The sequence below is a fragment of the Rhinolophus hipposideros genome, assembly GCF_964194185.1.
Source record: "Rhinolophus hipposideros genome assembly, chromosome: 21".
In the NCBI taxonomy this organism is placed as follows: Eukaryota; Metazoa; Chordata; class Mammalia; order Chiroptera; family Rhinolophidae; genus Rhinolophus; species Rhinolophus hipposideros.
The window spans coordinates 23,438,437-23,463,751 of record NC_138067.1 but is presented as its reverse complement, the minus strand read 5'-3'; the positions used below and the strand labels follow the sequence as shown (position 1 = coordinate 23,463,751).

General features: G+C 36.0%; 1 protein-coding gene across 1 annotated transcript in view; it reads right to left on the bottom strand.

The window, feature by feature from the left end:
- CNTNAP4 (contactin associated protein family member 4) overlaps window positions 1-25,315 on the bottom strand; it is a 229,537-nt gene that overhangs the window by 134,329 nt on the left and 69,893 nt on the right. Inside the window, exon 3 of the mRNA XM_081031056.1 lies at window positions 23,550-23,743. Coding sequence (XP_080887182.1) covers window positions 23,550-23,743 — 194 coding nt within the window. The remainder of the gene's footprint in view (window positions 1-23,549; window positions 23,744-25,315) is intronic.

Genomic DNA, 25,315 nt, shown 5'->3' with positions numbered 1-25,315 from the left:
GTAGGCTTGTTAAAACACGATTCCTGGACCACCCTCCTAGAGATTCTGATTGGGTAGATCTGGGGTAGTATCTCACATTCTGCAATTCTAGCAAGCTTTTAGGTGATGCTGATCTTGCTCATTAGTAAATCAGACTTTGAATAACATATGAGGTAATCGAGTGGAGCCATAAAATGCCAGTCTGACCCTTACTAGGCCAAGCACACAGTTTTGGCATAACAGGACATTGTAGATAAATAAACGTTAGCATGCTTTAGAACATTCCCCCATAAAAAAAAAAGCAATTTCTACAAGTCAAATACCAATCGGAAAGACTGCCACTGGGAAAGAAAATTGGAGGTGAGTTGAATTTTTTCAGTAGAAAATAAGAAGAGATGTGAAATACAGTAACAGATGAAGTCATTTATGTTGGAAATGTTTACCACCTCTGGTTGTTTTTCATATGAAAGGGGTGGGGTGCAGTAACAATCATTATGCTTTGGCCAAAAGTCAGCGTGACTTACTGTCCACATCAACAAACAAAAGCAGTTAATAGGAGTGAAAAGAAATACCAGACTCTCTACTTTCCAAACTTCAGGAAGGTAAATTCCTGCAGTTCAACCCAGAAGTGATAAAAAAAAATAGTTCAGTTTAGCTGAGAGACAGGAAGAGCAAGGATGGAATAAAAGTTGACAAGGGGTAGACTTGTGATGGTTAGTTTTACACATGAGATAACCTTCAGTATCTTAAGTTTTCCCTTTTATTTTCTGTTCATTTTACCTTGTGTAAATTGACTGATATATTTATGAAAACACTAGAACAAGATTAATATCTCTTTGTTGTTTTAAATCCACTTAATCAATAGTCTACTAAATGTATATTTCTAAATGTTTCAGAGCTACTTCATCACTGCCCCACATAAGAATGGTGTTTTGCTGTGTAGAGGAAAAGTATTTTTTTTCCATTTTAATTATTATACCAATGTTTGAAAAATTGCTGACTTTCTAGGAGAGTGAATTTCTGGCAGTACACACTGCTGCTGCCTTTCTAAGGATGGATGAAATAAACAGCAATGCTATAATGAACTCTCTGGGTAAATATGTCAGTAACGTTCGTGACACCACAAGATGCTGACATAGCTAAATACACAGGATGGGAACTTGGAAGGTAATTACCACCCATCTATACTTAAGGGTGGTTTTTATACATCCTCTTACTTCAGTGACTGATAGCAAAATACAAAACCTTTCACATGAGGCAAAATAGACTGGTAAGCACCTCTAAATGACTAATATTTACGTGGTTTGGGGTTTCAGAAAAATGAATGCTTTTTAAATGAAATCTTTTCACTAGCCTAGAAAACAAGGGAGAAGGGGGCTATAACCCTGCTCTGTTTACATAGTAACGTACCGATAGCTATACATTTACTGAGCACAACTTGTAGGCAGCATATCAGGCAGTAGAAATACTCATAAGTATTCTCTATCATCCTATTTCACTCATGACAATGCAATCTTCTTTATCTAAACCTCTATCAAATGACATTGGCTAACTATACGCAATCCAGAGTTTGTCCATGTGCCATGATTTTTAAAACAACATTAATTTTCATTACTTCTTTGCTAGGTTAGTTCATGAACGTTAATTCTGAAGTTTCAAAGGGCAATGTCCTTGTTTTCAGTTCCGTGAAGTTGCTCTTACCATATTTTATCACAAAGCATTAATTATACAAATTTTAGAAATAAAGAAGCGTTACTTGGTAATTGATTTATGAATATATAAAACAATTACTTATCTCACACTCAAAAATGACAAAACAGTGAGATAAAAGCAATTATTTTAGTTCCAAGGGAAGATAAGACTGTTAGTTCCAAAGAATTTACAAAATCAATCAATTTTATGAATAGTGCCCAAATTATATAGTGAAATTTGAAGACTGGGAATGAGCTTCTCTCAGAATATCAGTTCTACTCCTCACCAGCATACTTCACATTGGCACCTAAATATTTATTCACTGCCGTGTGTCTCAACGGCTTTTGAAATTTGTGACATCACCTATTTGACTATACCTACTATTTGATGAGTGTATTAATTTTCTATGGCATGACTGTATACCAAATTACCAAAAATGTAGTGGCTTAAAACAACACAAATATATTATCTTACAGTTTCGTAGGGCAAAAGTCTGACACAGGTGTCACTGGGCTATAATCAAAACGTCAGAAGGTGCATTCCTTTTTGGAAGCTCTAGGGACAATACACTTCCCTGACTTCTCCAGCATCTAAAGGCTGCCCACATTCCTTGACTCATAACCCCCTTTCTCCATCTTCAAAGTCAGCAACAGCCGGTTGAGTCCTTTTTTCCCATTGCAGAAATCTGACCTCCTTCCATAGCCATATCTCCCTCTGAATTTCCTCTTCTGCCTCGTTCTTTTTGTCTGAAGACCCCTTGTGATTATACTGGGCTGATTTGTATCATCCTAGGTAATCTTTCTGTCCTAAAATCAGCTGATTGGCAACCTTAATTCCACCTGCAACCTTAAATCTCTTTTGTCACAGTCACAGGTCCTGAGGTTAAGGACATGAATATCGTTAGCGGGCCATTCAGCTTACCATAGCAGGATATATATTATTAATGACCTATATTCATTTATTTTGTCTAAATATTTCCTGGGCACCTATTATGTTTCCAGCACCAAGTTAGGCTTTGGAAAAGTAATATATACAAGACAGATATTATCTTTATCTCTGGGAGCTTGCATACTAGATTTTAGTCTTATTAAGTCCTGAGAGCAAACACAGATCGAATTTAAAAAAAAAAAACAAAAAACACATGAAAACAAATGTGCACCACTGAGAAGGCAAAAGGCAGTTTCCAAGATCAGAAAAGGTACTTATTCCACAATTTTGCCTGAGGCTATTTCTGTAAACAGGTTAAAAAAGTTGCAGAAAGAATATACCAGAGTTAGTGACCTATATCATACCGTTTAGGCTAATAGTAAACGACAGTCCGTCCTCATTATTGGAGATTCTGTATTTGTAAATTTGTCGACTGGCTAAAATTTATTTGTAATCCCAAAATCAATATCCGTGGTGCTTTGTGGTCATGTGGACAGGAAGAGACTGGTGAAAAATTTGAGCTGCATGGTTCCAACTAGCTGAAAAGGCAATGTGCCGTTTTCTTTCAGTTCTCATGCTATAAACAAGTATCCCTTTCATGATCTCTTAGTGTCACATTTTCACATTTTTGTCCTGTGTTGGTGATTTTGCTATTTAAAAGGGCCCTGAAGCATTAGTGCTGAAGGCTGCCTAGTCTTCCAAAGTTCAAGAAGGCTGTGATGTGCCTTATGGAAAAAAATATATGTGTGAGACAAGCTTCATTCAGGCATGAGCTATATCGGTACTGCTGTTGGCCGGGAGTTCAATGTTAATTAATCAACAGTACATATTCAATAAGGTGTCTTTAAACAGAAACACACATAAAACAAGGTTAGGTATTGACTGGTTGATGAAAATGTTGTGACCAAAGGCTCACAGGAACCTAACCCTGCGTTTCTCCCAGGAGCCCTGGTTCAGTACCCGCTAATTCAGTGTTCACAGAGACTTTACAAAATATAAGTATCACGAATAAAGAGAATTAACTGTATTTACTGTATAACTCTTACTGCTGTAAGTAAACTGGAAAAAATCCAGAGTAAGCATCAAGGCAAATCAACAAAATGCATTATAATGTCATAAAAAATGACCTTCAAATATTTATAATTGGGTAAGGGGGGAAGGGAGTGGTAGATGAGGGTAAAGGGATCAAATATATGGTGATGGAAAGAGAACTGACTCTGGGTAGTGAACACACAATGTGATTTATAGATGATGTATTACAGAATTGAACACCTGAAGTCTATGTAACTTTACTAACAATTGTCACCCCAATAAACTTTAATTTTTTAGAAAAAGATTTATAATTATTCTCTTAACATACAAACTATTTCATACTTTATAAGTTGCACCTATCAAGTGTCAGAATAATTCACATGTATATGTTCACTATATTTATGCCTTAGACTATTTTTTCTTTAAAAATATTGTAGCTAGTTAAATAGTGACTATAAATAAAATGATTGATTTTCTGAAAAAAATTTTAAGTACACACTTCAAATATAGCTCGTGTGTTAAATTATGTTTCCCTACTGTTCCCATTTTCACCTTATACTAGGTATTTTAGATTAAAAACAACAGAAATTATAAATATAGATGCTGATTAATTATAAGAGAAAACCTGTGCAAAATGTGTTATGCATACATGTATGCCTTTTAAAATTATTTTTTAAGCTGAAATGAATGTAGATTAGATGATTTCGAGGTTATTATCTAGCTTGGCTAATATGATGCCTCCCAATCACCTTCCATGAGTGTTCCTACAAGAGGAGTGAAGGAATCTACGCCATCCATGGTAAAGATACACACATGCGAAGTTAGTCTACTCATCAGCTCCTCTCTGCCCCATACTCTCCCAATGTGAGAAAGTGAAAGGCAAGTCGATCACAGCCAAAGGTACACAGCTCATGGGCTCAGGCATCACTCAGACTGATGTGTGGGGCTAGAGAAGGAAGAGAAGCTATGGCCACCTCCTCCAGTTCCCTTCTTTTCCCCATTTCTCTTTTTCTTCTCCATAAGATCTATCTTTCCTTCCTTTTCTCTATATCTTGGTAGCAGCAACCTTTCATCTCCTCCCACAGCACTCCCAACCCGACTGCTCCTTTATCAGAACTGGCTTCACTTGCCTCTGGACTGCCTCCATCCATCCCTGATTGAGGCAACCAAATTCACATCAATCTCGATACTTTATTCAGCTTGGTTCTAATAGTGTTCATTATTGTCAGCCTTACTGCAAGTAAAATTATATTGTGTAAAAATGGAAACTTTAGCTACTAAAAATTTAAAGAGGAGAAAATGATTATCTGGCATTAAAATTTTCATTATGGACATTTCCAAACATAGACCCAAGTAGGGAAAATAGAACAAGAAAAGTCACATATATCCAGCTTCAAAGATTGCTAACTCATGGCCAATTTTATTTCATCTATAACCATGCCCCTCCCAATGTATCACCTTTCCTACTAGATTATTGTAAATTCAGTCTGAGATGTCATATTGTTTCATGCATAAATATCTCAAAATATATCTTTAAGGGATAAGGATTCCTTTTGAAACAGAAGCACAATTTAATTTCAACACCTAAAATGTTGACAATAGTTCTGAAATGTCATCAACATGCTGTGATGATTGCTTATCTACTGAAAGGGTATAGCCTGTGTGCCTGCAGGTGTACACGATATCGTTCAAATCAGGATATAAAAAAATGTCCATATATTGCATTAGATTGTTTCTCTTTTTACTTATGGATCACTTTCATTTTCTTTCAATTTGTTTATTGAAAAAGGCTGGCCATTTGCCATAGTTTCCCACTGTTTTCTAATTGTCTCTCTATGGTGTTATATGATATGTCTTTGTGTTCCTACATTGCTTATATACTTGTAGTTAGATTTTGAAACTTGATTTGATTTAGGTTTGACTTTTTAGCAAGAATTCTTCAAAGAACACATTGTATACTTCCATCAGGAGCTGCATGATACCTTGTTTTCTCAGTTTTTTAATTATGTTAGTGATTACTGATGTTCCCTAAGTACATTACTTCATGAGAGGTTATAAAATGGTGATATTCTGATTCTGTCATGCCTTCTTCAATATATTTTTTTAAATATAGAATACTTCTATATAAAGAGAAACTTCCTCTTCTCAAATATTTGGTTACTCTAAGATGCAGTTTAGTCAGAAAAAAGTAGAAAAATCTGGATTTTTTCCTTTTATGAAACAATGTTCAGAATAATGAGTTAACTCCCTAGCATCTTTCAATGATGTAATGAGGGTCTTTTTTGTATTATGATGAATTCACGAATGTTTTACTTACTCGGTGTTTTAATCCATTTCTGGTATTATTCTTATTAAAGTTCCGGTTGTTTCATTTGGGACAATGCAATCTTTTTTGAGTTGGCTCCTGAGTCTTTTTGGCAAAAGTCCAGTAGTCTTTGATAAAATTCTACTTTTCTGGCATAAGATAGTCCATATTTATTTTGTATATTTCATGCCCCAGGCCTCGGTTCAGCCATCCACTACAAGGATCCTAGGTCCTTTCAGAATCGCATGGTATTTAGGACCCATGATCTAAGTGCTAAGTAGATTGTTGTTTTAGATTGGTCACAGACAGATCTTAAGGAAAGAGTTCCATTTTCCTTAAGAGAAAATATATCTGGAATTCATACTGATATATCCAATGCAAATTGAAGATTGCAGGATAGTTACTTAGCATCTTTTTAAATTTGTTTCTCTTTTCTGTTGTACTGCAATTACGATTTCTAATGATATTAATACAATCACTTAACTCTTTCATCAGATGTTTTAGGGTGACAATATTTTAAGTAAAACATAATTTGTGTCATTAACAAAATATGATTATTGAAAGACATTTAAGATTTCATTGTATAAAACAGTAGGGATACATAAATTGCTGTGTTTTAAAGTCCTTTAAAATAATTCCTTTCGGTGTGCTTACGCCTTAACTCAACATAAAGGTTTATTTGTTTTATTCTACTTTTGATTTTTAGAAATAGCTTTCTAAATTTTATTTAATTTTGGTGTACAATTATTAAATGGTATATATCAGTTTATAGTCAAATCCAAAAAAACAAGGTATATTCAGAAAAGTCTGTTTTTTATCCCTGTTCCACCCCTCCCCTTATAAATTATCATAGAAGTAACATTAAAAAAAAGAAGATTGTCTTGTGCCAGGTGGGTACTAAACTAATCAGCGGAGTCATTTCATAAATTATATAAATGTACACCTGAAACTAATATAAAATAAATTGAATGTCAACTGTAATTGAAAAATAAAAATAAATAGTGCAAAAAAATTGTCTTGCTTATCCTCCCATTTATTGGAAAAAATATACGCAAAAGTAAATATATGCATCTATTTCCATTCGCTTTATTTAAATAAGTGATAGTAGACCGTATCTATTTTCTTCACCTTGTCTTTTTCAAGGTAATCAAATAAATGTGAGGGGTAAAGGAAAGCCACATAACAATCTTTTTTAGTGGCCGTCACCCTTGAAAGATTATCCAGATAAAAGTGATGATTCCATGAAGAAAGGGGAAATAGAGTCTAGGACATCCTACAGTCGATTTTGGAGTCCTTTGTAGCCTAATTCCTCAGATATCACTGGCCACCTGCATTCTCCTTCCACTAGCATGACATCAGAATTGTTATTATGGCTTCTCATGAGACAGCTCCACCTGATGAAATGCATTTTGGGGAAGATGATGTGCAGGTATTGACAACTTGCTGAGAAGTTATAGGGAAAAGTAACTACGGAAAAATGATAATAGGCAATAAAGACATTCTAAGGTACGGAGAAAAACTTGGGAAAGTTGCAGAGCGTATTTACAGCAGAGACTAACAGAAGACAAAGTCCAGGGTGGTCAGTAATTAATAATAATATAATAATAATGGCCATAGCAGACATCTAACTTAAAAGAAAGCAACTGTGTCCTGGGTCATCATTTTTTCAGCATTCTAAGGTGCACATATGGATGCTTGTGGTGCGAAAGAAGTGTCCTGTATATAAGACTTCCTGAGAACACATTGGCTCTATCCTTGGCAACTGTTATATCATCAGAACTTTAAATATTTATGGGAAGTTCAAGTACATCTTGTTCTATTCCAAGCATTGTCTACTGGTAAGAACACAGCTCTTTGGCTGTATAGAAGTAGTATTTCAAATAAGCCATTGATGAATGTTTTCAAGAAACAACAACAAAAATCCCCCTAACCACATTCAGTTTCAAAGTCATTGCTTAGTCATCCTATTGTTACACTGTGCTTGCATCTATTTACATAACTGTGAGCATTTTTTAAATGGAGAAGAAGCAGATAAATTACAGAATACAAAATGCACCCATCACTTCCCTTTAAAGTATAGCAACACTAATTTCAAAGTAATCTGCAATCTGAAGAAAAGCATGGAACTTAGTTTCTAAAGTGCTTTTCATAATGAAACCAAGACCAATTATGTGATACAGAGAGGCCTGATCAGCATATAAAAATTGATCAGCATATACAAATCCTGGTCCTGTATATTCTGTATATTCATGCCAGAAATATTATGATCCCCTCAACAATCACGGGTACCTGTCACCACCCTCAATCCCACCTGATTTCCATATTAGAGGCCACAAACCCTCTAAAAATTATATCTTATTCCAATTAAAATAAGCTATAGTGTATGTCATCTAGTCCTAACCACATAAAGTCATTTCAAACATATTTTCCAGAATCATGTAATGGGCCTTGAATGTCTTGAGATATTGCTGTAAACCTAAGCTTCAGTCGAGAGAATATTGTTCACAAAAAATATGCAGAACATTCACTACACAATGCTGACTTCCTACATTAAGGACTTGATGTAGGAACTTTGAATGTCACTAAACAGACACATATACTCACAATCAAGGGCTTCACACCCTGAGGTCATCAAGAGGTACAGCACTATATAGATGTTAAGCATATCTTTTTAAATCTGGACTTAAGCACAGCGAAATCCTTCACAAATCATTAACCCAAGTACAGAAGAAGAAGCCAGAATATTACACATCCACGAATCAATTTGGAGAAATGATGAGGACCATTGTCCTGGTCAGAAACAGCTAAGATCGGTCAGGAATGATTGAAACTGATGTGTGCACATAACTAACTACTAAATCAGAACTAAAACATAGGAAGTCGCTCAAAAGAAAATGTCACAGCTTGATTAATCTCCAGTTCCACTGGGAGGAAAACATGATTAATAGATGCGTCTCATATGAATGATAAAACAGCATCTGAGTGATTAGGGTGTGACCTCTGGCTGCAATCTACAAGGTAGAAGAATGTCAATAGTAAGACAAAATCAGTAAGAAAAAGAGTGGCATATTTTTGGAATTGACTCAGCTGAAATCAGAAAGAGAAAAAGACAAAAAGTGAAACCAATGCCAACTGCAAAGAAAGTTTCAACGAGAAAATAAATTTTACGACTTAAATTTTTAATGGAAAGGAAAATTATAAATAGAATGAGAATGAATAGAGGAAAACTAACCTGCAGATTTTGGACTTGCCAAACCACCACAGTCACCTGAGTTAATTCCTTAAAATAAATCTGTGCACATCCTGTTGGTTCCATTTCTCTGGAGAACTTTGACTAATACAATCTTCCATCAGCACCCCCCTGATTTCACTTCCTCCGCTACATGGTGCTAACTCTATGGTTCTTCCTTCCTCTATGCTCTTTCCTGCCCCTATGTGTCCCTGTCCTAGTGTCCTCCCACCACGGTACCCCTGTAGATTCTAACACTGGATCAAACTAAGACATGATACCTTCTAATCCTGTACACAGGCAGCTGCCCATGGCTGGAGGAAACCAAATGACAGTGCACGCAGGGGCCCCATTTGTGGTCACCAGCCTCAGATGCCCTTCCAGTGCTATGTGGGGATTCTCTTCCTAGTTGGCCCATTCGCACATCTCCCTCTTTGTTCTCCGTAAATGTGGGACCTTTTTGCACATTGAGGGCCCTTTCTGCAGATGGAAGTTCAAACCCATCTTTACTTTTTGTCTTCTTTCCTAAGAAGGTATGTCTCTCTTCCAATCCAACTGTGATCTGGATCCCCTTGCTCCATCACCTACTCTCTGGAATCACCTTCATGTTCAACCTCTAGACGTCCATGGGCTTAACCACTCAAGTAATAATCCTGCTCATGTCTCTCCACGTACAAATCCTCTGTCTGTCTGTGCATCACTTGTCCCTGTCTTCTTATTGCCGTTCCAGTCTCCTTCTCTACACAGCCAAACTACTGGGAAGAACACTGTCATTTCCTCTCCCCTCCTCCTTACCAGGATTTCTTTCCAAAAACCACTGCATTCTCAGGCATTCACTCTCATCTGTTGTCTGAACTGCTGATAACCTCAGATCTATAGTTAATTTTGCATGCGTGTTTTTTTTTTGGGGGGGGGGGTTGCATTTAATTCTTTCCTTCCTTCTTTTCTTCTTCCCTCCCTCCTTCCTTCCCTCTGACCCTTTTTCTTTCTCTGTTTCCCTCTCTTTTCTTCTTCTCCTCCTCCTCCTTCTCTTTATCCTCAGCCTCATCTTTATCCTGCTCATTTTCTTTTGCAATTAATTTTCACACAAATTCTTTCAGGAATAGACTCATATTATCACTGTGCCCATTTTTCAGAGAAGTTATAATCAATTTGCCCAAGATCACACAGCTTGTAAGAGATGGAGGCTGCCTCTGAAGGCATGCAATCTGATGACAGAGACAACATCCTTGACTGCCACCCACAGGCTCTGGTCTCTTCGTTTTCTGTGCTGATGCTCTGGTACTTTGAACTGGACTTAATTTAACATTGCAACTATTCAAGTCACTCTTGGCTCAGACAAGAGAAATAGGACCATTGTTTCCAGAAAGCCACTGTAAGCACGCATACAGAAATTGAGACAGTGTGCTAAGGGGGTTTGCTATTCTTGCCCAGATTATCAGATCCAGCCATGTTTACTTTGTTTCCAATCCAGAAGCCTGGGATGGTGAGTTTCAATGGAAGAGAAAAGAGAAGAGGATGATTCATGGGGACTTTCCCTGGAGCAAAGGCAAGAGACAGCCGAGGTTCTAGGGTGTGGTCCAACATGAAAAGTCACGCAGGTTTCCCACATGACAAAGACTCAAGTGTGAAGCTCAATGCAATGTTCAAAGTAAGGTGAGACAGAGGAATATGTTTCATGAATATATGCCTGTTCTAATCATGTCAAATGTAGTTCCCTGTTGATGAAAATTTCTTGTAAAAAAGTGTGCTATAATCAAGCATATACTTCCTTCAGCTCAGACAGATTAAATATTCAAAGGCTAAGAATTTAAAAGTACAAACTAACAAAGTGAAAGTAGCCCACAAGGAAATTCAGTGCTGTGTGTGCATGTATCCAAAGCGTTTGACTTATGGGAAACAACTAGAGATTAGACAGACCAATTTCTTTCCAATTTAGAGACGTTTGTATTTACTTGTCATATTTGACATGCAGATTTTTAAAGACAGCACAAATATCACTGTGAGCTTAATTAATTTATGTGTTTATTCAGATCTAAGGAGAGAAAAGCTATTTCCAAAGTGGCATACTGGGAAAAAAAAAAATTAACCTTTAGTTATTTCCAGGTGTAAAGAAGGAACCACTATTACCATAATAGCTTTATAGCTCTTGTGACAATTTTCTTCAACTTTCCACAAACTTGCTAAAATAAATACAAGTTTTTCCCTGAAACTGATATTCCCTAGCCCACCCCCAATTCATGACGACTCTGACATATTGTAATAAAGCCATTGCTCCCTAAGGATCTCTTTGCATTGCTCTAGCAATTTTTCTCTTTTCTCTCTCTTATTGAAAAAGAACCCTATTATTAAGTACTTAAAATGTTCAAGGCTCCAAAAGGAAGGCAACCTTTCAGTATGAGAGATTAATAATAACAATAAGAAATAGAGAACAGAAGACAGGAGTTCAAAGCCAAATAAAAATTTCATTTGCAGAATACAAATCAAATATGATTTCTTTTGAACCGCATCTCTTTGATTTATAGACACAGCTCTGGAGAATATTTCCTACTATTTTTGCTTCATGTTTTCTTTCCTCCTTTCATACTCACGGCTACTTCTGGACAAATATCCTAACACTTGAATTATTTTGATAGCATAGCTCTTATCTCTCAAACAATTACTTTTTTGTGAACATTTCTGAAAAGAGTAAGATGCAGATAACAATATAAAGAGAAAATTTTAGACAATGCCAACTTAGAGGTATTAAACCTAAAGGCAATTGGGACTATGGATGGATAAAGCCATATGGTTCAAGTCTTGGTTCTTATGACTAAGAGTTTTTCTTTTAACGTTTATACAAAATGTCAGATGCATATGTTCACCTCAGTACAAACACAGACCTCTGCACTGTAAACCAGATTATTATATTTTGGATTTGAAGTAAGTAACCTTGAAAGTGTGTCCTTTTACTATTATGGTATTATTAATATCTATTCTAAACTACATTAGCCAAAAAGTATGGTGTTCCTATCTCCTAGGAATTCACAGCCTTAATTAAGAAATGATTACACTTTTTACATACTATGCATTTTAGCCAGTGTCATTTGGGTATTTATGTATGTCAAATGCACGATTTGGAATAAAGGAAAACATAAGTAGAGTGAAAAAGAATTAAAAATATACGAACGAGTTTCAAATTTAGCTGATTAAGGTTATATACAACAAACCATGCGAAGTCATCCAGAAAGACTCCCTGGAAAAAAACACTACTGCAGATGTCCCTGGAAATAAGACTCTAGAGATGAGTTAGTAAATTTTGGAAAAGCGACGGGATGAGAGAGACTAAAGAGTAAGTGGTTGGAAGGCCCTGAGTTAGGAGGGATGCACTGAAGACTATTTGGCAAGCATGCCTCAGATAAATGAAGAACAGGACCCAAAAGAAAACTGTGCGAGTACAAGAAAGCTTGATGAGGATCCTAAGAGCGGTGATTAAGCATCTGAGATGGGAGCTGTGGCACACAAGGAAGCTGTCAATGAAATGTGCCAGCTTTGGAGTTGGACAGAGCCATCAAGTCTGCCAGCCAAGCAAAACATTTCAATAAAATACAGGAGCATGCTATTTCTTGTACCAAATGCGTGTAAGACCCCATCCCAGAAGCAACAACAGATGTGTTATTAGTCCACATGTATACTCTTCCACTCATCGGCAAAATGTTTGACGAGGAATGGAGCAATGCTATCTTTCCCACATAGAAAGCAAATCTATACTCTGAACTACAACACATATTTTAATAAACAACAAAAGATTGAATCCATAATTTATTAAGGATAGCATAATTCTACTGCCTTAGAGGAGATTATGGGTAAAAAAGGACCCTAAACCAATGATTTCGTCTTCACCATGGATTCCCTTCTTTCAGTATATTAAAACACTGTTTGCTAGCTTTGCATACTCATGAATGTTAGCAGCAGGGAAGAGAGCTAAATGTAAAACTTTATAAATGTGGCACTAGTTAACATGAACTTCGGTGGGGACTTACTATCTTAAATCTCAGTGACTTCAGTATCAAAATATTATTGATCTACTTCCTTATGGGTGGATGGGGAAGTACGCAATTTCGCAACTGAAAGGGACTACTGATCACTAAGTACCTGGATTCTACCTGCGCCCTCATTCTGTAAGTAAAGAAAAAGAAGCCCACAGGTGAATTGTCCATAGTAACATACCTTCTTAGGGCTGTACTGGTCATCTTCCTATTTCACTTCCAACCACGTATCATGGTTTCCCTGCTCTGTTCTGAGGCACAGGAGGTTGAGTGACGTAGACTGAGAATCCTGGGCTCCTGTGTTCACAAGCTTCCAGCTGGGCACTAGATAGAGACTGATGGGTGAAAGGAAGGGAGGAGCCAGGATATTTCTCCCTATCTGGCTCTGCCTCAAGAAGCTTCTTGGTAGTAGCTGAGCCTTTTACAAGGCTCCTGCTCCCAAGGGGCACCCCTTGCTTCCATAATCCTCTGTTGGGCAGCCCCTGCCATGGTTCTAGCATTAACTGAACAGCCTCTCGGCTCTGGAAGCACCACCTTCCATTATCTCTCCAGCTCTTGGAGTTACAGTATCTTCTTGCTGTTGTAAGCTCTGACTTGCCTCACCCCCTCACATTGGACTAATCAGCTTTTCCATCACCTGTAACCAAATTCCTATGATGGCTTCCCAGTTTCAGAGGCCCAGAGTAATTTCTACTTTCTTGAATGGGCATAGACACAGAGACCAGCTTAGCATGAAAACTAAGGTATTTTTCTATACTGTCATAATATGATCAAAGATCGTAAGTGCCACCCAACCATTACATAAATATATACTTTAAACTACTAATAAAATATACATTAAAATAATATGTGATGTTTCATGTTCATAACTCCCGTAGACTTTATACTATCAATAAATGATACAAGATAATATCATATAACAAGTAGGAAGTAGCCATTATCTATTTTTCTTAAAAATTCAAAAATTGGACTATTTCCTATCCATTCTCCTCTATCTGTTATCCTTTCTTTATTTCACTTCCAGGTTGCTTTATTCCATTTGAAACCTCATATAAATCTAATCTTTACTTTTATTAAATAAACATATGTTCCATCCATTGCCCCCATCTTTCTTCTTCACGCCTTCAGATTCATTCTTTAGTACAAAATGACAGCTCACTTCAAACCTTTATATCAGTTTTAGAATTCACTCCAGAAGTGTCCAGTATATTCTTATATTATCTGTTTTGATGTTCATAAATTACTCCACTGTATGGAGGTACTATAATTTACTTAATAAGTAAGTGACCTGCTGCTGGTGGTAGATTGGATCAATACTATTTTGCTATTATGATGTTTCAGGGAATATCCTTGCATATGTTTCTTTTGCACAGTACAAGTGAACTTGCAGGATAAATCCCTAGAGTTGTTCAAGTTGTTTTTTGGTGTAGATTATATATTTGGGTAGATTTAAAGTATTAACCCACATTGTTTTGGATCCCCTTCCTTCAATATAAGAAAAACATTCATTACCTTCTAAAGAGTTGGCACCTCTTTATTCCCCCACCAGCAGAGTTTGAGAGTGCCTCTTTCCCCATGTCCCATGACAATGTTTTCCTGTCTTGAATCATTTGAGTTCTCTTTTAAAATATTGATGTCCTAACACATGATATTTGAACATACAGCAGAGGGGATTCTCAAGCCTGAATCTTGGGTATCAAAACCTTTCCCCACCTAGTTATGTGGCCTTGGAAAATAACCTCATCATGTCTCAGTTTTCTTAAACATTAAATGGGCATTATCGTAGTACCTAACTTACTGGGTTGTGAATATTAACTGAATAAATACATATAAAGCATGCAGAATAGTGCCTGGCATATAATGCATTCAAGTATTGAATACATGGTCATTCTTCTTGTTTCTTAAATGCTTGTCTTTAAAATTTATTTTTAGCTTCATCTTATGTTAAACTGTAGTATCCATAATACCATGGTTTTAATGCAGTAGGTAAAAAAAAAAAATTTAAGAAAAGCCATTACATTAAATGCCTAACTATTAAAATTAAAGATAATGTCATTGCGTTATGTACAACTTAGAAAATTATGTCTTAAATAACACTGTAATTCCAATATTCACATTTGTTTCAATCTTCTAGGAATTGTTACCTGACTCTTATTTTAATTTGCATTTGTTCAATATTGAATGAGGTTGAAGATACTTTTACATACCATGTTTCCTTTCTGTGAACTGCCTGTATATATTTTGCCTCTTTTTAAAACAAAACAAAGCTTAATTTTTTATTATAAATTTTTAAAAATGTTTTGCACGTGTGCTAAAAGAATTTTTTGTGATTATGAATATGTCCTGGAACTGCACTGTCTAATACAATAACCTCTGGCTTAATATAGCTTTTGAGCACTTAAAATGTGGCTATATTACTGTGAAACTTTATTTTAAATTGTATTTCATTTCAATTCATCAATTTTTCATTTAAATAGCTTTATATAGCAAGTGGCTACCCTATTAAACACCATAGCTTTAAATACTAAAGAAATTCAGTCTTACTCATTGGAAGGATAGTTAACATCTAGTTCACAGCTTTTTTTTTTTTTTTTTTTACCTAGCCTAGATCTTTAGCCAAAACCTTCTTGTAATATATACTCAAGGAATATATACTGGATTTCAAAGGAATTGGCATCCTGCTGATTATGTTTTGTACTGAACTAAGCATCTGTACTGGATTGTCAAGTTTGTTTATTGAATAATCCAATGGTTCCCACACTTTGCAGCAAACTAGAATCACCTGAGACTATTTTTTTTTAATCACAATACCTGGGTTCCCACCTCCAAATATTATTTAATTGACATGGATGCTGCCTGGGCATCAGAATTTCAGAGTGCAGTCAAATTTGGGAAGCACTGATATAACCTGTCATCAGTGGGTAACCTGGGATTGACGAGATGCAGGTACACCAGAGAAGGGGGTTGTCAAGGGTCTCCAAAGTGGTCCATCATTAGTGAAGTATATAAGCTGAAGGGCCCCTAGAGCTGGCAATTTTCCTGGTCTGTGATGGTCACACCCATCCCTGTGCATTGTAACCATGTTATCCCAATTCAAGGTGCTGAGATATTTAGAAGCTGTTTAGCATAACTGAGCATCCATTATGCTTGTTGCTGTACTGTTGCCTGTCCTTTACCCACTTTTTTTTTAAATCTAAGTAAACTTGCAGGTGAATGAATGAATATTCAGTCTGAATACGAGTCTTAACCCAAGACTATCATTGGTGGAAAATCAAAGTAGGCATTGCCATCATATAGACTAAAAATATTTTCCAATTTATACTCTTCTTTTAATGTTGTTTGTGCTGTTTTTTTCATGCGGTTTTCTACATGTTGTCTAATTTCCCATCTTTTCCTCTATGGCATCTGGGTTTGGTATTCTTGCTCAGAAAGACATGCCCCGCCCAATAGTATATGTTTATCTATAAATTGTGCTCTGTTTTCTTCTAATACTTTTCTACTGTACCTGTACTGTTTTTAAATAGTCATTTCATCTGGAATCTATTTTGATATAAAAAATTTTTTTCAAGAAATGATAGCTTACCAAGTTCAATACTGACAAATTTACATTTCCTCACATACTTTTAATACTACATCTATCTTAGGCAAATCCCTGAATGTATTTGGAAGTAGTCATGGATTTCATATTTTGTTCTTCCACTATGCTTTAATATGTCAATATTGACATGTTTTAATTAATAGAGATTTATAAGATTTTCCCAACATGCAGATTCTCCTTACCACTGTCATTTTTGCTAACTTACCTATTTTCTCATATGTACTTTTTATATGGGATATACAGAATGATTTCATTTTTTATGGGTTATTTTAGATAGAATGAGTAGCTTTATAATATTGTTTTCTATTTCAAAGCAGACATGTCCTTGCATTCAATCAAGACTTCTATGTCCTTTAGTAATAGACTAAATATTATTTTCATATATCTTGTACATGTTCTTTTTTTTCCCTTGATATTTATTCATTCTTGGTTCTATTACAAGCAAAGTGTGTATTCCTTTTATATTGTCTACCTAGTTATTTATATGTAGGAAGATAAATTATTGATTTAAAAAATTAATTTGGTTGTTAAGCCACATTACTGAATTATCTTTCAAAAAAATAGTTACACGATTCTCTTAGATTTTTAAGGAACATATGGTATCAATGCCAAGTCTTATCTGCTTCTTTCTGGAATTAAATATTTTTCTATCCTCTTCCCTGGTTGAAATACGCTGGATAAGTTTGGAAATTAAAAGTGTAAAACTAGGAAAGAAAGCCTAATGCATCTATTTTCTAGAAGACCTCGTGGCCTAGGTCTTAAAAAAAACAATAAAGAAACATTTCAAAAGGACAGAATTGCTTCCAAGAGTGAACAACACCAAATGTAGCCTCCTGGGACTGGGGAATAAGAAAAGCCAGAAGTAGCCTCTATGACATCACATCACAGCAATGACAAGAGGACTGGAGAAAAGGGGATGATGCTGTCTCTGAACTATCACATGGCAGAATGTGAGATACAAGTTGGAAAGGTTTTTAAAGCATGTTATTCTCTGGTTGGTGATTTGAGAACGATCTTAAATGTGAGAGTGTGCACTCTGAAGAGAGCACCAAATCAAATCTGCTAACTCTATTTACTTACTTCAAATCATTTTTATTTTACTTGCTTAGAGACAGATCAATTTGAAGAATGTGGAGCAATACTACCATTTATATCGCTATATATGTGTACCTTACCTACGGTTCATAGACAGATATAGATATATGTATGTATGTGTGTATATATATATATGTGTGTGTGTGTATATATATACATATATATATTTGTATATTACATATCAATACAAAGTGCCAGTATATGTGTGCCCAAAGAAGGGACTGACATAACATGTTAATAGAATGAGCACAGATGACAAGGTAAAATAAACCGCATACGTGACGGAGAAGGTGCCTAGCAGACTAACTGTTCTGATTCATGATTGATGCCACATTAAAAACCTAAATGCGACCACCTTTAACCACCTACTACCACGTTAGTCATTTTCAAAAGGGTGGAAAACTCATAGTTAAATAGAAATATAAACAGGAGATTCCCTGAGGATACAGACTAATAATGTAGACTTTCAATAAAAATGTCTTTTTCGCATTGGAGTGAGGCACGATTGAAAGGCAGAAGCAGCTTAAGGCATTCTCTAGGCATTTACCCAAGAACTGAGGCAAGTACTGCGGTGTATTAAGCTGCATGATTTGACATGTTGACATACATGCCATTAGTACTGTTGTCCTTTATATCACCGCCAATGATTTTCGTAGGCTTAGGTCACTCAAATAAGGGCTCAGCATTGGGAAAGGGCTAAGAAAGATGCCACCTGCCAGGCAGGGAGTCCACAAAGTTCACAGTACTTGTATTTCTGCCTGCTTGTATTTCTGCCTCCTCTGGTTTTCTATTAAAATCTCCCAGTCACTTATTTATTTGACGGGAGACAAATACTCGTACATGTTAATATCTTTGCAGGTAGTGTTTCTTCCGTGTCTGGCTTATAGAGTTGACAACTCAATCCTTCACAGTGATAATAATGGTGTAAATACTTTATGACAGGTGATACTTCTACCTAATTGACCATGTCACAGGGGCTCCGTGTCTTTCACCAGCCAAACCCAGAACAACAACATTAGACACTTGTAATTGAGAAACAAAGTTATACTAACTTTCAAAATACATTAAAGCGTTCTTGTTTGAAAAATCAGGTACATGGGAATCCATTCAAAAAAGTGAACTATGCTTGTGCATAGCAATCATATAGCAAGTAATATGAATCATAATTCATAAAATTAGTACCATCCATTCCTTGCCTTTACAAATCTGCCCAAAAGAATTTTGGGCAAGTATAAGAGAGAATCTGGATAATCTGGCTAAGTTCCTGCACATGTGGATCTGCTTAAAAGAACTTCTAAGTTATTAGTTTCATGAAATTTCAGCAGTTGTTCTTAAATGAATGAAAATGATACCTTACATTTACTTTTTCAATCATTTACAATAAATTGACTTTAAAAAGTCTTTTGATCCTAGATGTTGAGGAATTTTATTTTGTCTTCAATTGGAGAGCAACGATTTTAGTGGCTTGCATGTTCTAATTTTTTTGTAAAATATTTATATGCCATCTAACAGAGTACTTGGTATAAATTACATTTATGCGCATCAGAACATAAATTTTTTTCTAAAGAAATGTCTTAATGTGTAACTTTTAAAAATATCATATATCTGTCAAGTTTACAGTTCTATTAAACATGTGCATGACCTGTATGACAATAAATAATTTTGTCTTTCTCTTTAAAGATTATTTGTAAGAGGCGATGGGGCATTTTATTAATTCTTTCAGGTATACAGAAGTCTTTGTTCTCTCTAGTGCTTGAAATGAGATCAGATGAGGGGAGAATGAGGCATCCTCACTGAAGCATTTCAATCCATGTTGATGGCTTTTATTTTGTTTCTAAATTTATAACAATTGTCTTTTCTTCTTTTTTCCATCACATACTTGTATAATGCTTTATATGTTTCCTCTCTTACATAGATTTATTTGTATCATCTGGAGCAGACTGCAAAGCTCTTAGAGAAAATTGGCATGTTTTGTTTAATTTGTATATATCCCATAATATGTAGAAAAACTGGGCAAAAAATACCAAAAAAAGAAAAATAAGCTAGGAAATACATATTTGTAAAACTGTGACCAAAGGCTAAATTCTTTACTATGTCCATCAATTAAAAATTTTCTTTGTTGGGGCGGCCAGATCACTGAGTTGGTTAGGGCTCAAGCTCTGAACAACAGGGTTGCCGGTTCGATTCCCACATGGGCCAGTGAGCTGCGCCCTCCACAACTAGATGAAGGATAACGACTTGGAGCTCATAGGCCCTGGAGAAATACACTGTCCTGCAATAAAATTTATTGCAAAAAGTTTTTTCTTTGTCTAAAGAAAAAAATCCAAATTACATTGACCTGTGTTATTCCAGGTGAAAATGTCACCAAGTTTCGGGATTTTTTTTCCTGCTTTGTGAAACTGTAGATTCAGACAAAGAGGGATCTCCCTTAGAGTGGAACCTGAGTGACTATGGGGTAGCACACAACTCTGCAGCATACCTGCGATGAACAGGTAGCTTGAGTTTATGTGTGTGTAAATATATCAATCATCAAGGTCTGAGGATTTGAGCTTGTTTTACCTACTACAACATAACCTTTACCTATTTTATGTGTGATCATGGCACCAAGTCTTACTTTTGATCCTGACACTCAAAGTTATCCATCAACATTCTTTACCATATCAAGTATTGTCCAGACCTTCCGACCAACAGCCTCACCAACAGTTATCACACGGGAGGGAAACTGTGTCCCTGGAGATCTCCAGTGTCCATGCTTTGTTCACACTTTTCTATCTTCATAAATAGCTTTCTTAATCCTTCCATAATCTAATTTACAATGGTTTTTTTATCAATATCTATTTTAACTCCTGCTTTTTTGACAAATTCAGTCCTAGGTGCTCTCCATATCCTGTCGATTTCCAAATCTCTAGGAGTCTGTACCTCATATTTGCATGCTCCTCTGAATCATTCTTTGATTTATTCTGTTCGGCTTTATTTTTTTCTAATGTCAACATCAGCTCTTTCACTACCTCCCAGAATTTTGTGCAAAGTTAAGCACATTATGAGATCAATGTAGTCAAATCTATTCATTCATTCATTGATTTTTTTTCACTAATTCACTCAACAAAAGTCATGTGCCACACTTGTGTTGAATGCCAAAATGCAAAGATAAGAAATACAAACCCTCTCCCATTAAAAAAGTTCATAATTTATAGGGGAGAGAGAAATGTACCATCCTAACTCTAAGTATATTCAACTGGTTCAACATAAGTGTGCTAAAAGGAGGAGATGGAGGGTGGAAGGAGTCACTTTTGGTTACTGTGATCATGAAAGTATCCTACAAGAAAGTATATTTCATTTATTCATTCACTCATTCATTCATTCCTTTATTCATTCACTCAATCAATATTTAGTATTTGCCTGTGTGGGGTTTCAGAGCTTCCGTGGTATGTCACCCCAAGATGTGCTTCTGTGGTATGTGGATTGTTTTGAGCTAAGGGCAATTTCAGCTTCAGGCTCAAGAAAATTTCTGCCCCTTCTTTTAACTACCTAGAAGAACTTGAATTAAGGGCCTTGCTCATGATAAGAGATTATCAGTAATAACGTCTTTTAGACCCACCTCTATGGCAGGGCAAACTTCTATTTTAATAAACATTAGATATTTTCATCCAGCAATGACTGTTTGAAGCCCCCAAGACACCTTACCTCATCCCTAGCTCAGAATGTCTTATATACCCATGTTCTCTTTCTGTCTCTGTAACTATCCTGCGTGTAGCGGTCTCTGACTCACTCATGTATGCTGGGTTTCCATACATACGTATGTATTAGATTTGGTTATTTTCTCTTGCTCATCTGTCTCATGTCTATTTGAGTATTAGACCAATCAGAACCTTGAGGGTAGAGGAAAGTTTGTTCCTCCCCCACAACTGCAACATGCCAAGTACTGGGAAGATTTGGGAATGCTTACATGAAAGTCTGGAAGGTACGGCCTCTATTTTCAGGGTGCTCACACGGAAGACTGTGAGTACACCAACAAATTATAACATAGTCTAAAAAATAATATTGCCTTGACAGGTCATTGTGATAGATGCCATTTGTCTTTAAATTGATAGGTTTAGACCAGTTAAAGGTATTATTATTCATACCACTATTTCACCCTGAGCCCCTCACCATTAATGGGAGGAAGAAAAAAGGCAAACGGCACTGTCTCGGTTTGGCTTTCCTGAGCTTGATGAATGGAAAGGCAATTTTCATGGCTGAGCTATCATTTTGTCAAAAACATACATTTTACTTAACACAGATAAATATTAACATGGATTAACCACTCCTTATCTAGTTTAAAATCCAATGTTCAATTTAGAAAAAGAGTAAAAGGGAATCCAAACACCTAGTTAAAATAAATACCTCATTAAGCTTTCATTGTTATTGGTTCATAATTAGTGTTTATTTTATCCCTCGTTTGAATGGTTTTCACAGAATCAATTCAACCATAATATCCAGTTTTTCTCGCTCTTATAGACAACTTCAACCTGCTTTGGGCTATAAGGTAGCATTTCTTAAAAATGCTAGTAGGCAACTTCTTCCAGCCCAACTGTTGTTCTCTCTAGAGAAAGAAGAAAGCTACTTCTCAATTCAATTTACATCAATAAACGTGCAATAAGTGGCCACCTAGAGCTTCAGAGATGCAAAGGTGTGAGTAAATCACAGGCCATTTCTTCAACGAGTTTATAATGTAAAAAGGAGTGCTAGGAAGTTTCAAAAAAGAGGCAGTTGACTGATCAAAGAAAATTATCATTATGTGCCCAAATAGGTTTCCAAATTATCTGTGTGCTAAGAATGATGCTACATTAAGTTACTCATTTTCTCTGATTCTGGTAGCTCAGCCAGAAGAGGGTGGGGGAATAGTTCTTGATTATAGTATGTTGTCCGTGGCCCATATACGATCCAAAGCAATACTTTTCTACATTAACAAAGAAGTCCTTTCTTCATCACCAAGCAAACTTCCATTAGCTTCTTTCTTCCATCAGGCTTTTATGTAAATCAGTCAACTACAAATACCACCCACTTTATCACAAACTGCCTCCTTGTCTCTCTTGTAGGAGCTCTGCCCCATCCACAAAACAAAACTCTGCATTTTACACACTTACACACTTTGAAAAGACTAGAGAATGATTTATATATGTCATATATGCGTGTGTGTGTATAGATATACACATATGTGGCAAATATTACATGTAAAAGCTCCATATACTAGAGATAGGGAGAGAATGGGATGGAGGTGGATTAATTCAGAAATCTCAGGGTCATCAGAGGAAATAAAAAGAATTAACTCTTTTGTCTAGCCGTAAATAAAGAATGCAAAACTACTACGTAACTGAACTAAACCTAAAAGTTTCTATACATGTTTTATTTCTTACACTTCCACACTATTTAGTGGACTGATAAGATTTTTTTTTCAATTTCTAAAGACTCTGAAATAAATTTGCCTTTAGTACTTCCATAAATTATACCATGAAATGTATTAGAAAATGAATATTAACATATTTTCTCTTAAAAAACATTTTCAAAGTAATTCTGAAGATTCTGTTTCTCAACTTAGGTTAAGAGTTTCGTAAACAACATGCAGGGATGGGACAACTACACTTCTTTCCCTGACAGACTGTGCATTCTGTTGAAGAAACCTACCCAGATGCTGTCCTCTTGTCGATATTGTTTCCAGTTCCTACCACCATCACTGAACATCAGGAGGTAGCTGGTCACCCAGTCGGAGCTCCCATACCCTCCTTGGGTGGCCACAGCAGTGATCTCCATTCTCTCTCCAAGGTCAATCTGCAACCACTGGTATTTGTTTGACACAAGTGGAGACCAGCCACCAGCTCCTTTTGTGAAAACAGAAACAGGAGAAAATTGGCAAAGAATTAGTTACAAATCTGTGTTAGAAGAATAGAAATGCCAGGAATAGAACTTAAGAAGTCAAATTTCCCAAATATAAAATGTAATTTTAATACTTGTAAATGTAAATTCATAATTGTAATTTAAAAACACAAGAATTTAGTATAAATGGTTAATTATGTTCATTTGTAAGTATTATAACCTCCTGACACTGGAGAGAACTAAGGGTCTCATGGAATGCTTAAAGTGCTTTTTTTCAACAGGTGGACATTTATGTCAGCACTTGGAAATAGCATATTTATTGCCCCCACGCACAACTGGGTAAAGATCTGGCCTTCAATGTCTTTGCTCGGGCTTGGATTTAATGGAATATCTTCACACTATGGCAGAACTAGAAGACTACCTTTGATGTCTGATCACATAGACACCTTAGAGTAAGAAGTACACCCTTAAGTCTGAGAATACAAAGATGGTCAAGGAATTGTCCTACTCTCACTATGTTTACACTTTTATAGGAGGAACACACATTAAAAAGCATGTTTGAAACACAACATGAAAAATGTTACTAGTGGGGCATGTGCAGGGAACAATAACACAATAAATGATGGAGGGTTCTATCCAGTGGAAATTGGCTTGCAGCAGTGTGTGAAACATGATTAAATTTTCAGGAAGTTTGCAAGCCAATTGTTAACCATTGCCATCTTTGCAACTGACCATGGTGGGAGTATTGAAATCACAGAAATTGGCAATCTCTACAAGTCAGCACCCACCCCAACCCCAGCCAGTTTACCAATGAACCACTGGTTCTATCCTACCTGGAAAGAGAGAGGATGGGGTGGGGAGGAAAGGAGAGGGAAAAATCATGGAAAAGATCACAGAACAAATTGTGTTTAAGCACTCAGAAGTGAAAAATAGGAGTTTGTTGTATATTCAATAAAGTATGTGTCGAACAAAATTTATTGTGTTTTGTTTCATCCGATGAATGCCAGAAAACTATAGATGTGACTCTGATATGTCTTGTTAAGAAGTTTCATCAGTCCCATTTAATATAATACTTGATTTGGGGAATTTATTTAAGTAATACTGACATTGATGATTGTATAAAGTAATATATAATCATTGTGAACATCATGAAATAGAGTTTGACAAATTTTTGAAACCATAATTATCTACTATTCAATACTATTAAAATGCACCACCTATTATATAACACCCCAATAAGACTATTAATACATGTTTTCTTTCCCTCCTCCTTTTGCCATCCACCTTGAGGCTCTGATAAGGTCTGACATTACCATAGAGATTACCATTAATTTATATAGAGTCTTTATTCAAGCATTATTCTTGACATCTGTGCCCTGTTTCATAAAACCTCGAGTACAGGCTCAACTACAAAGAGATGCCCAATAAGTGTTTGCTATCATGGTGTAGCACAACCATTGTGAGATCTAAAGGGGAACAGCTGTGTTAACAGCTGTTTTATAGGTTTAAAAATTCTTTTGTGGACAGACATGAGACAAAGACACTCTGATAAAGGAAAGGCAGAACTTTTTGTCACT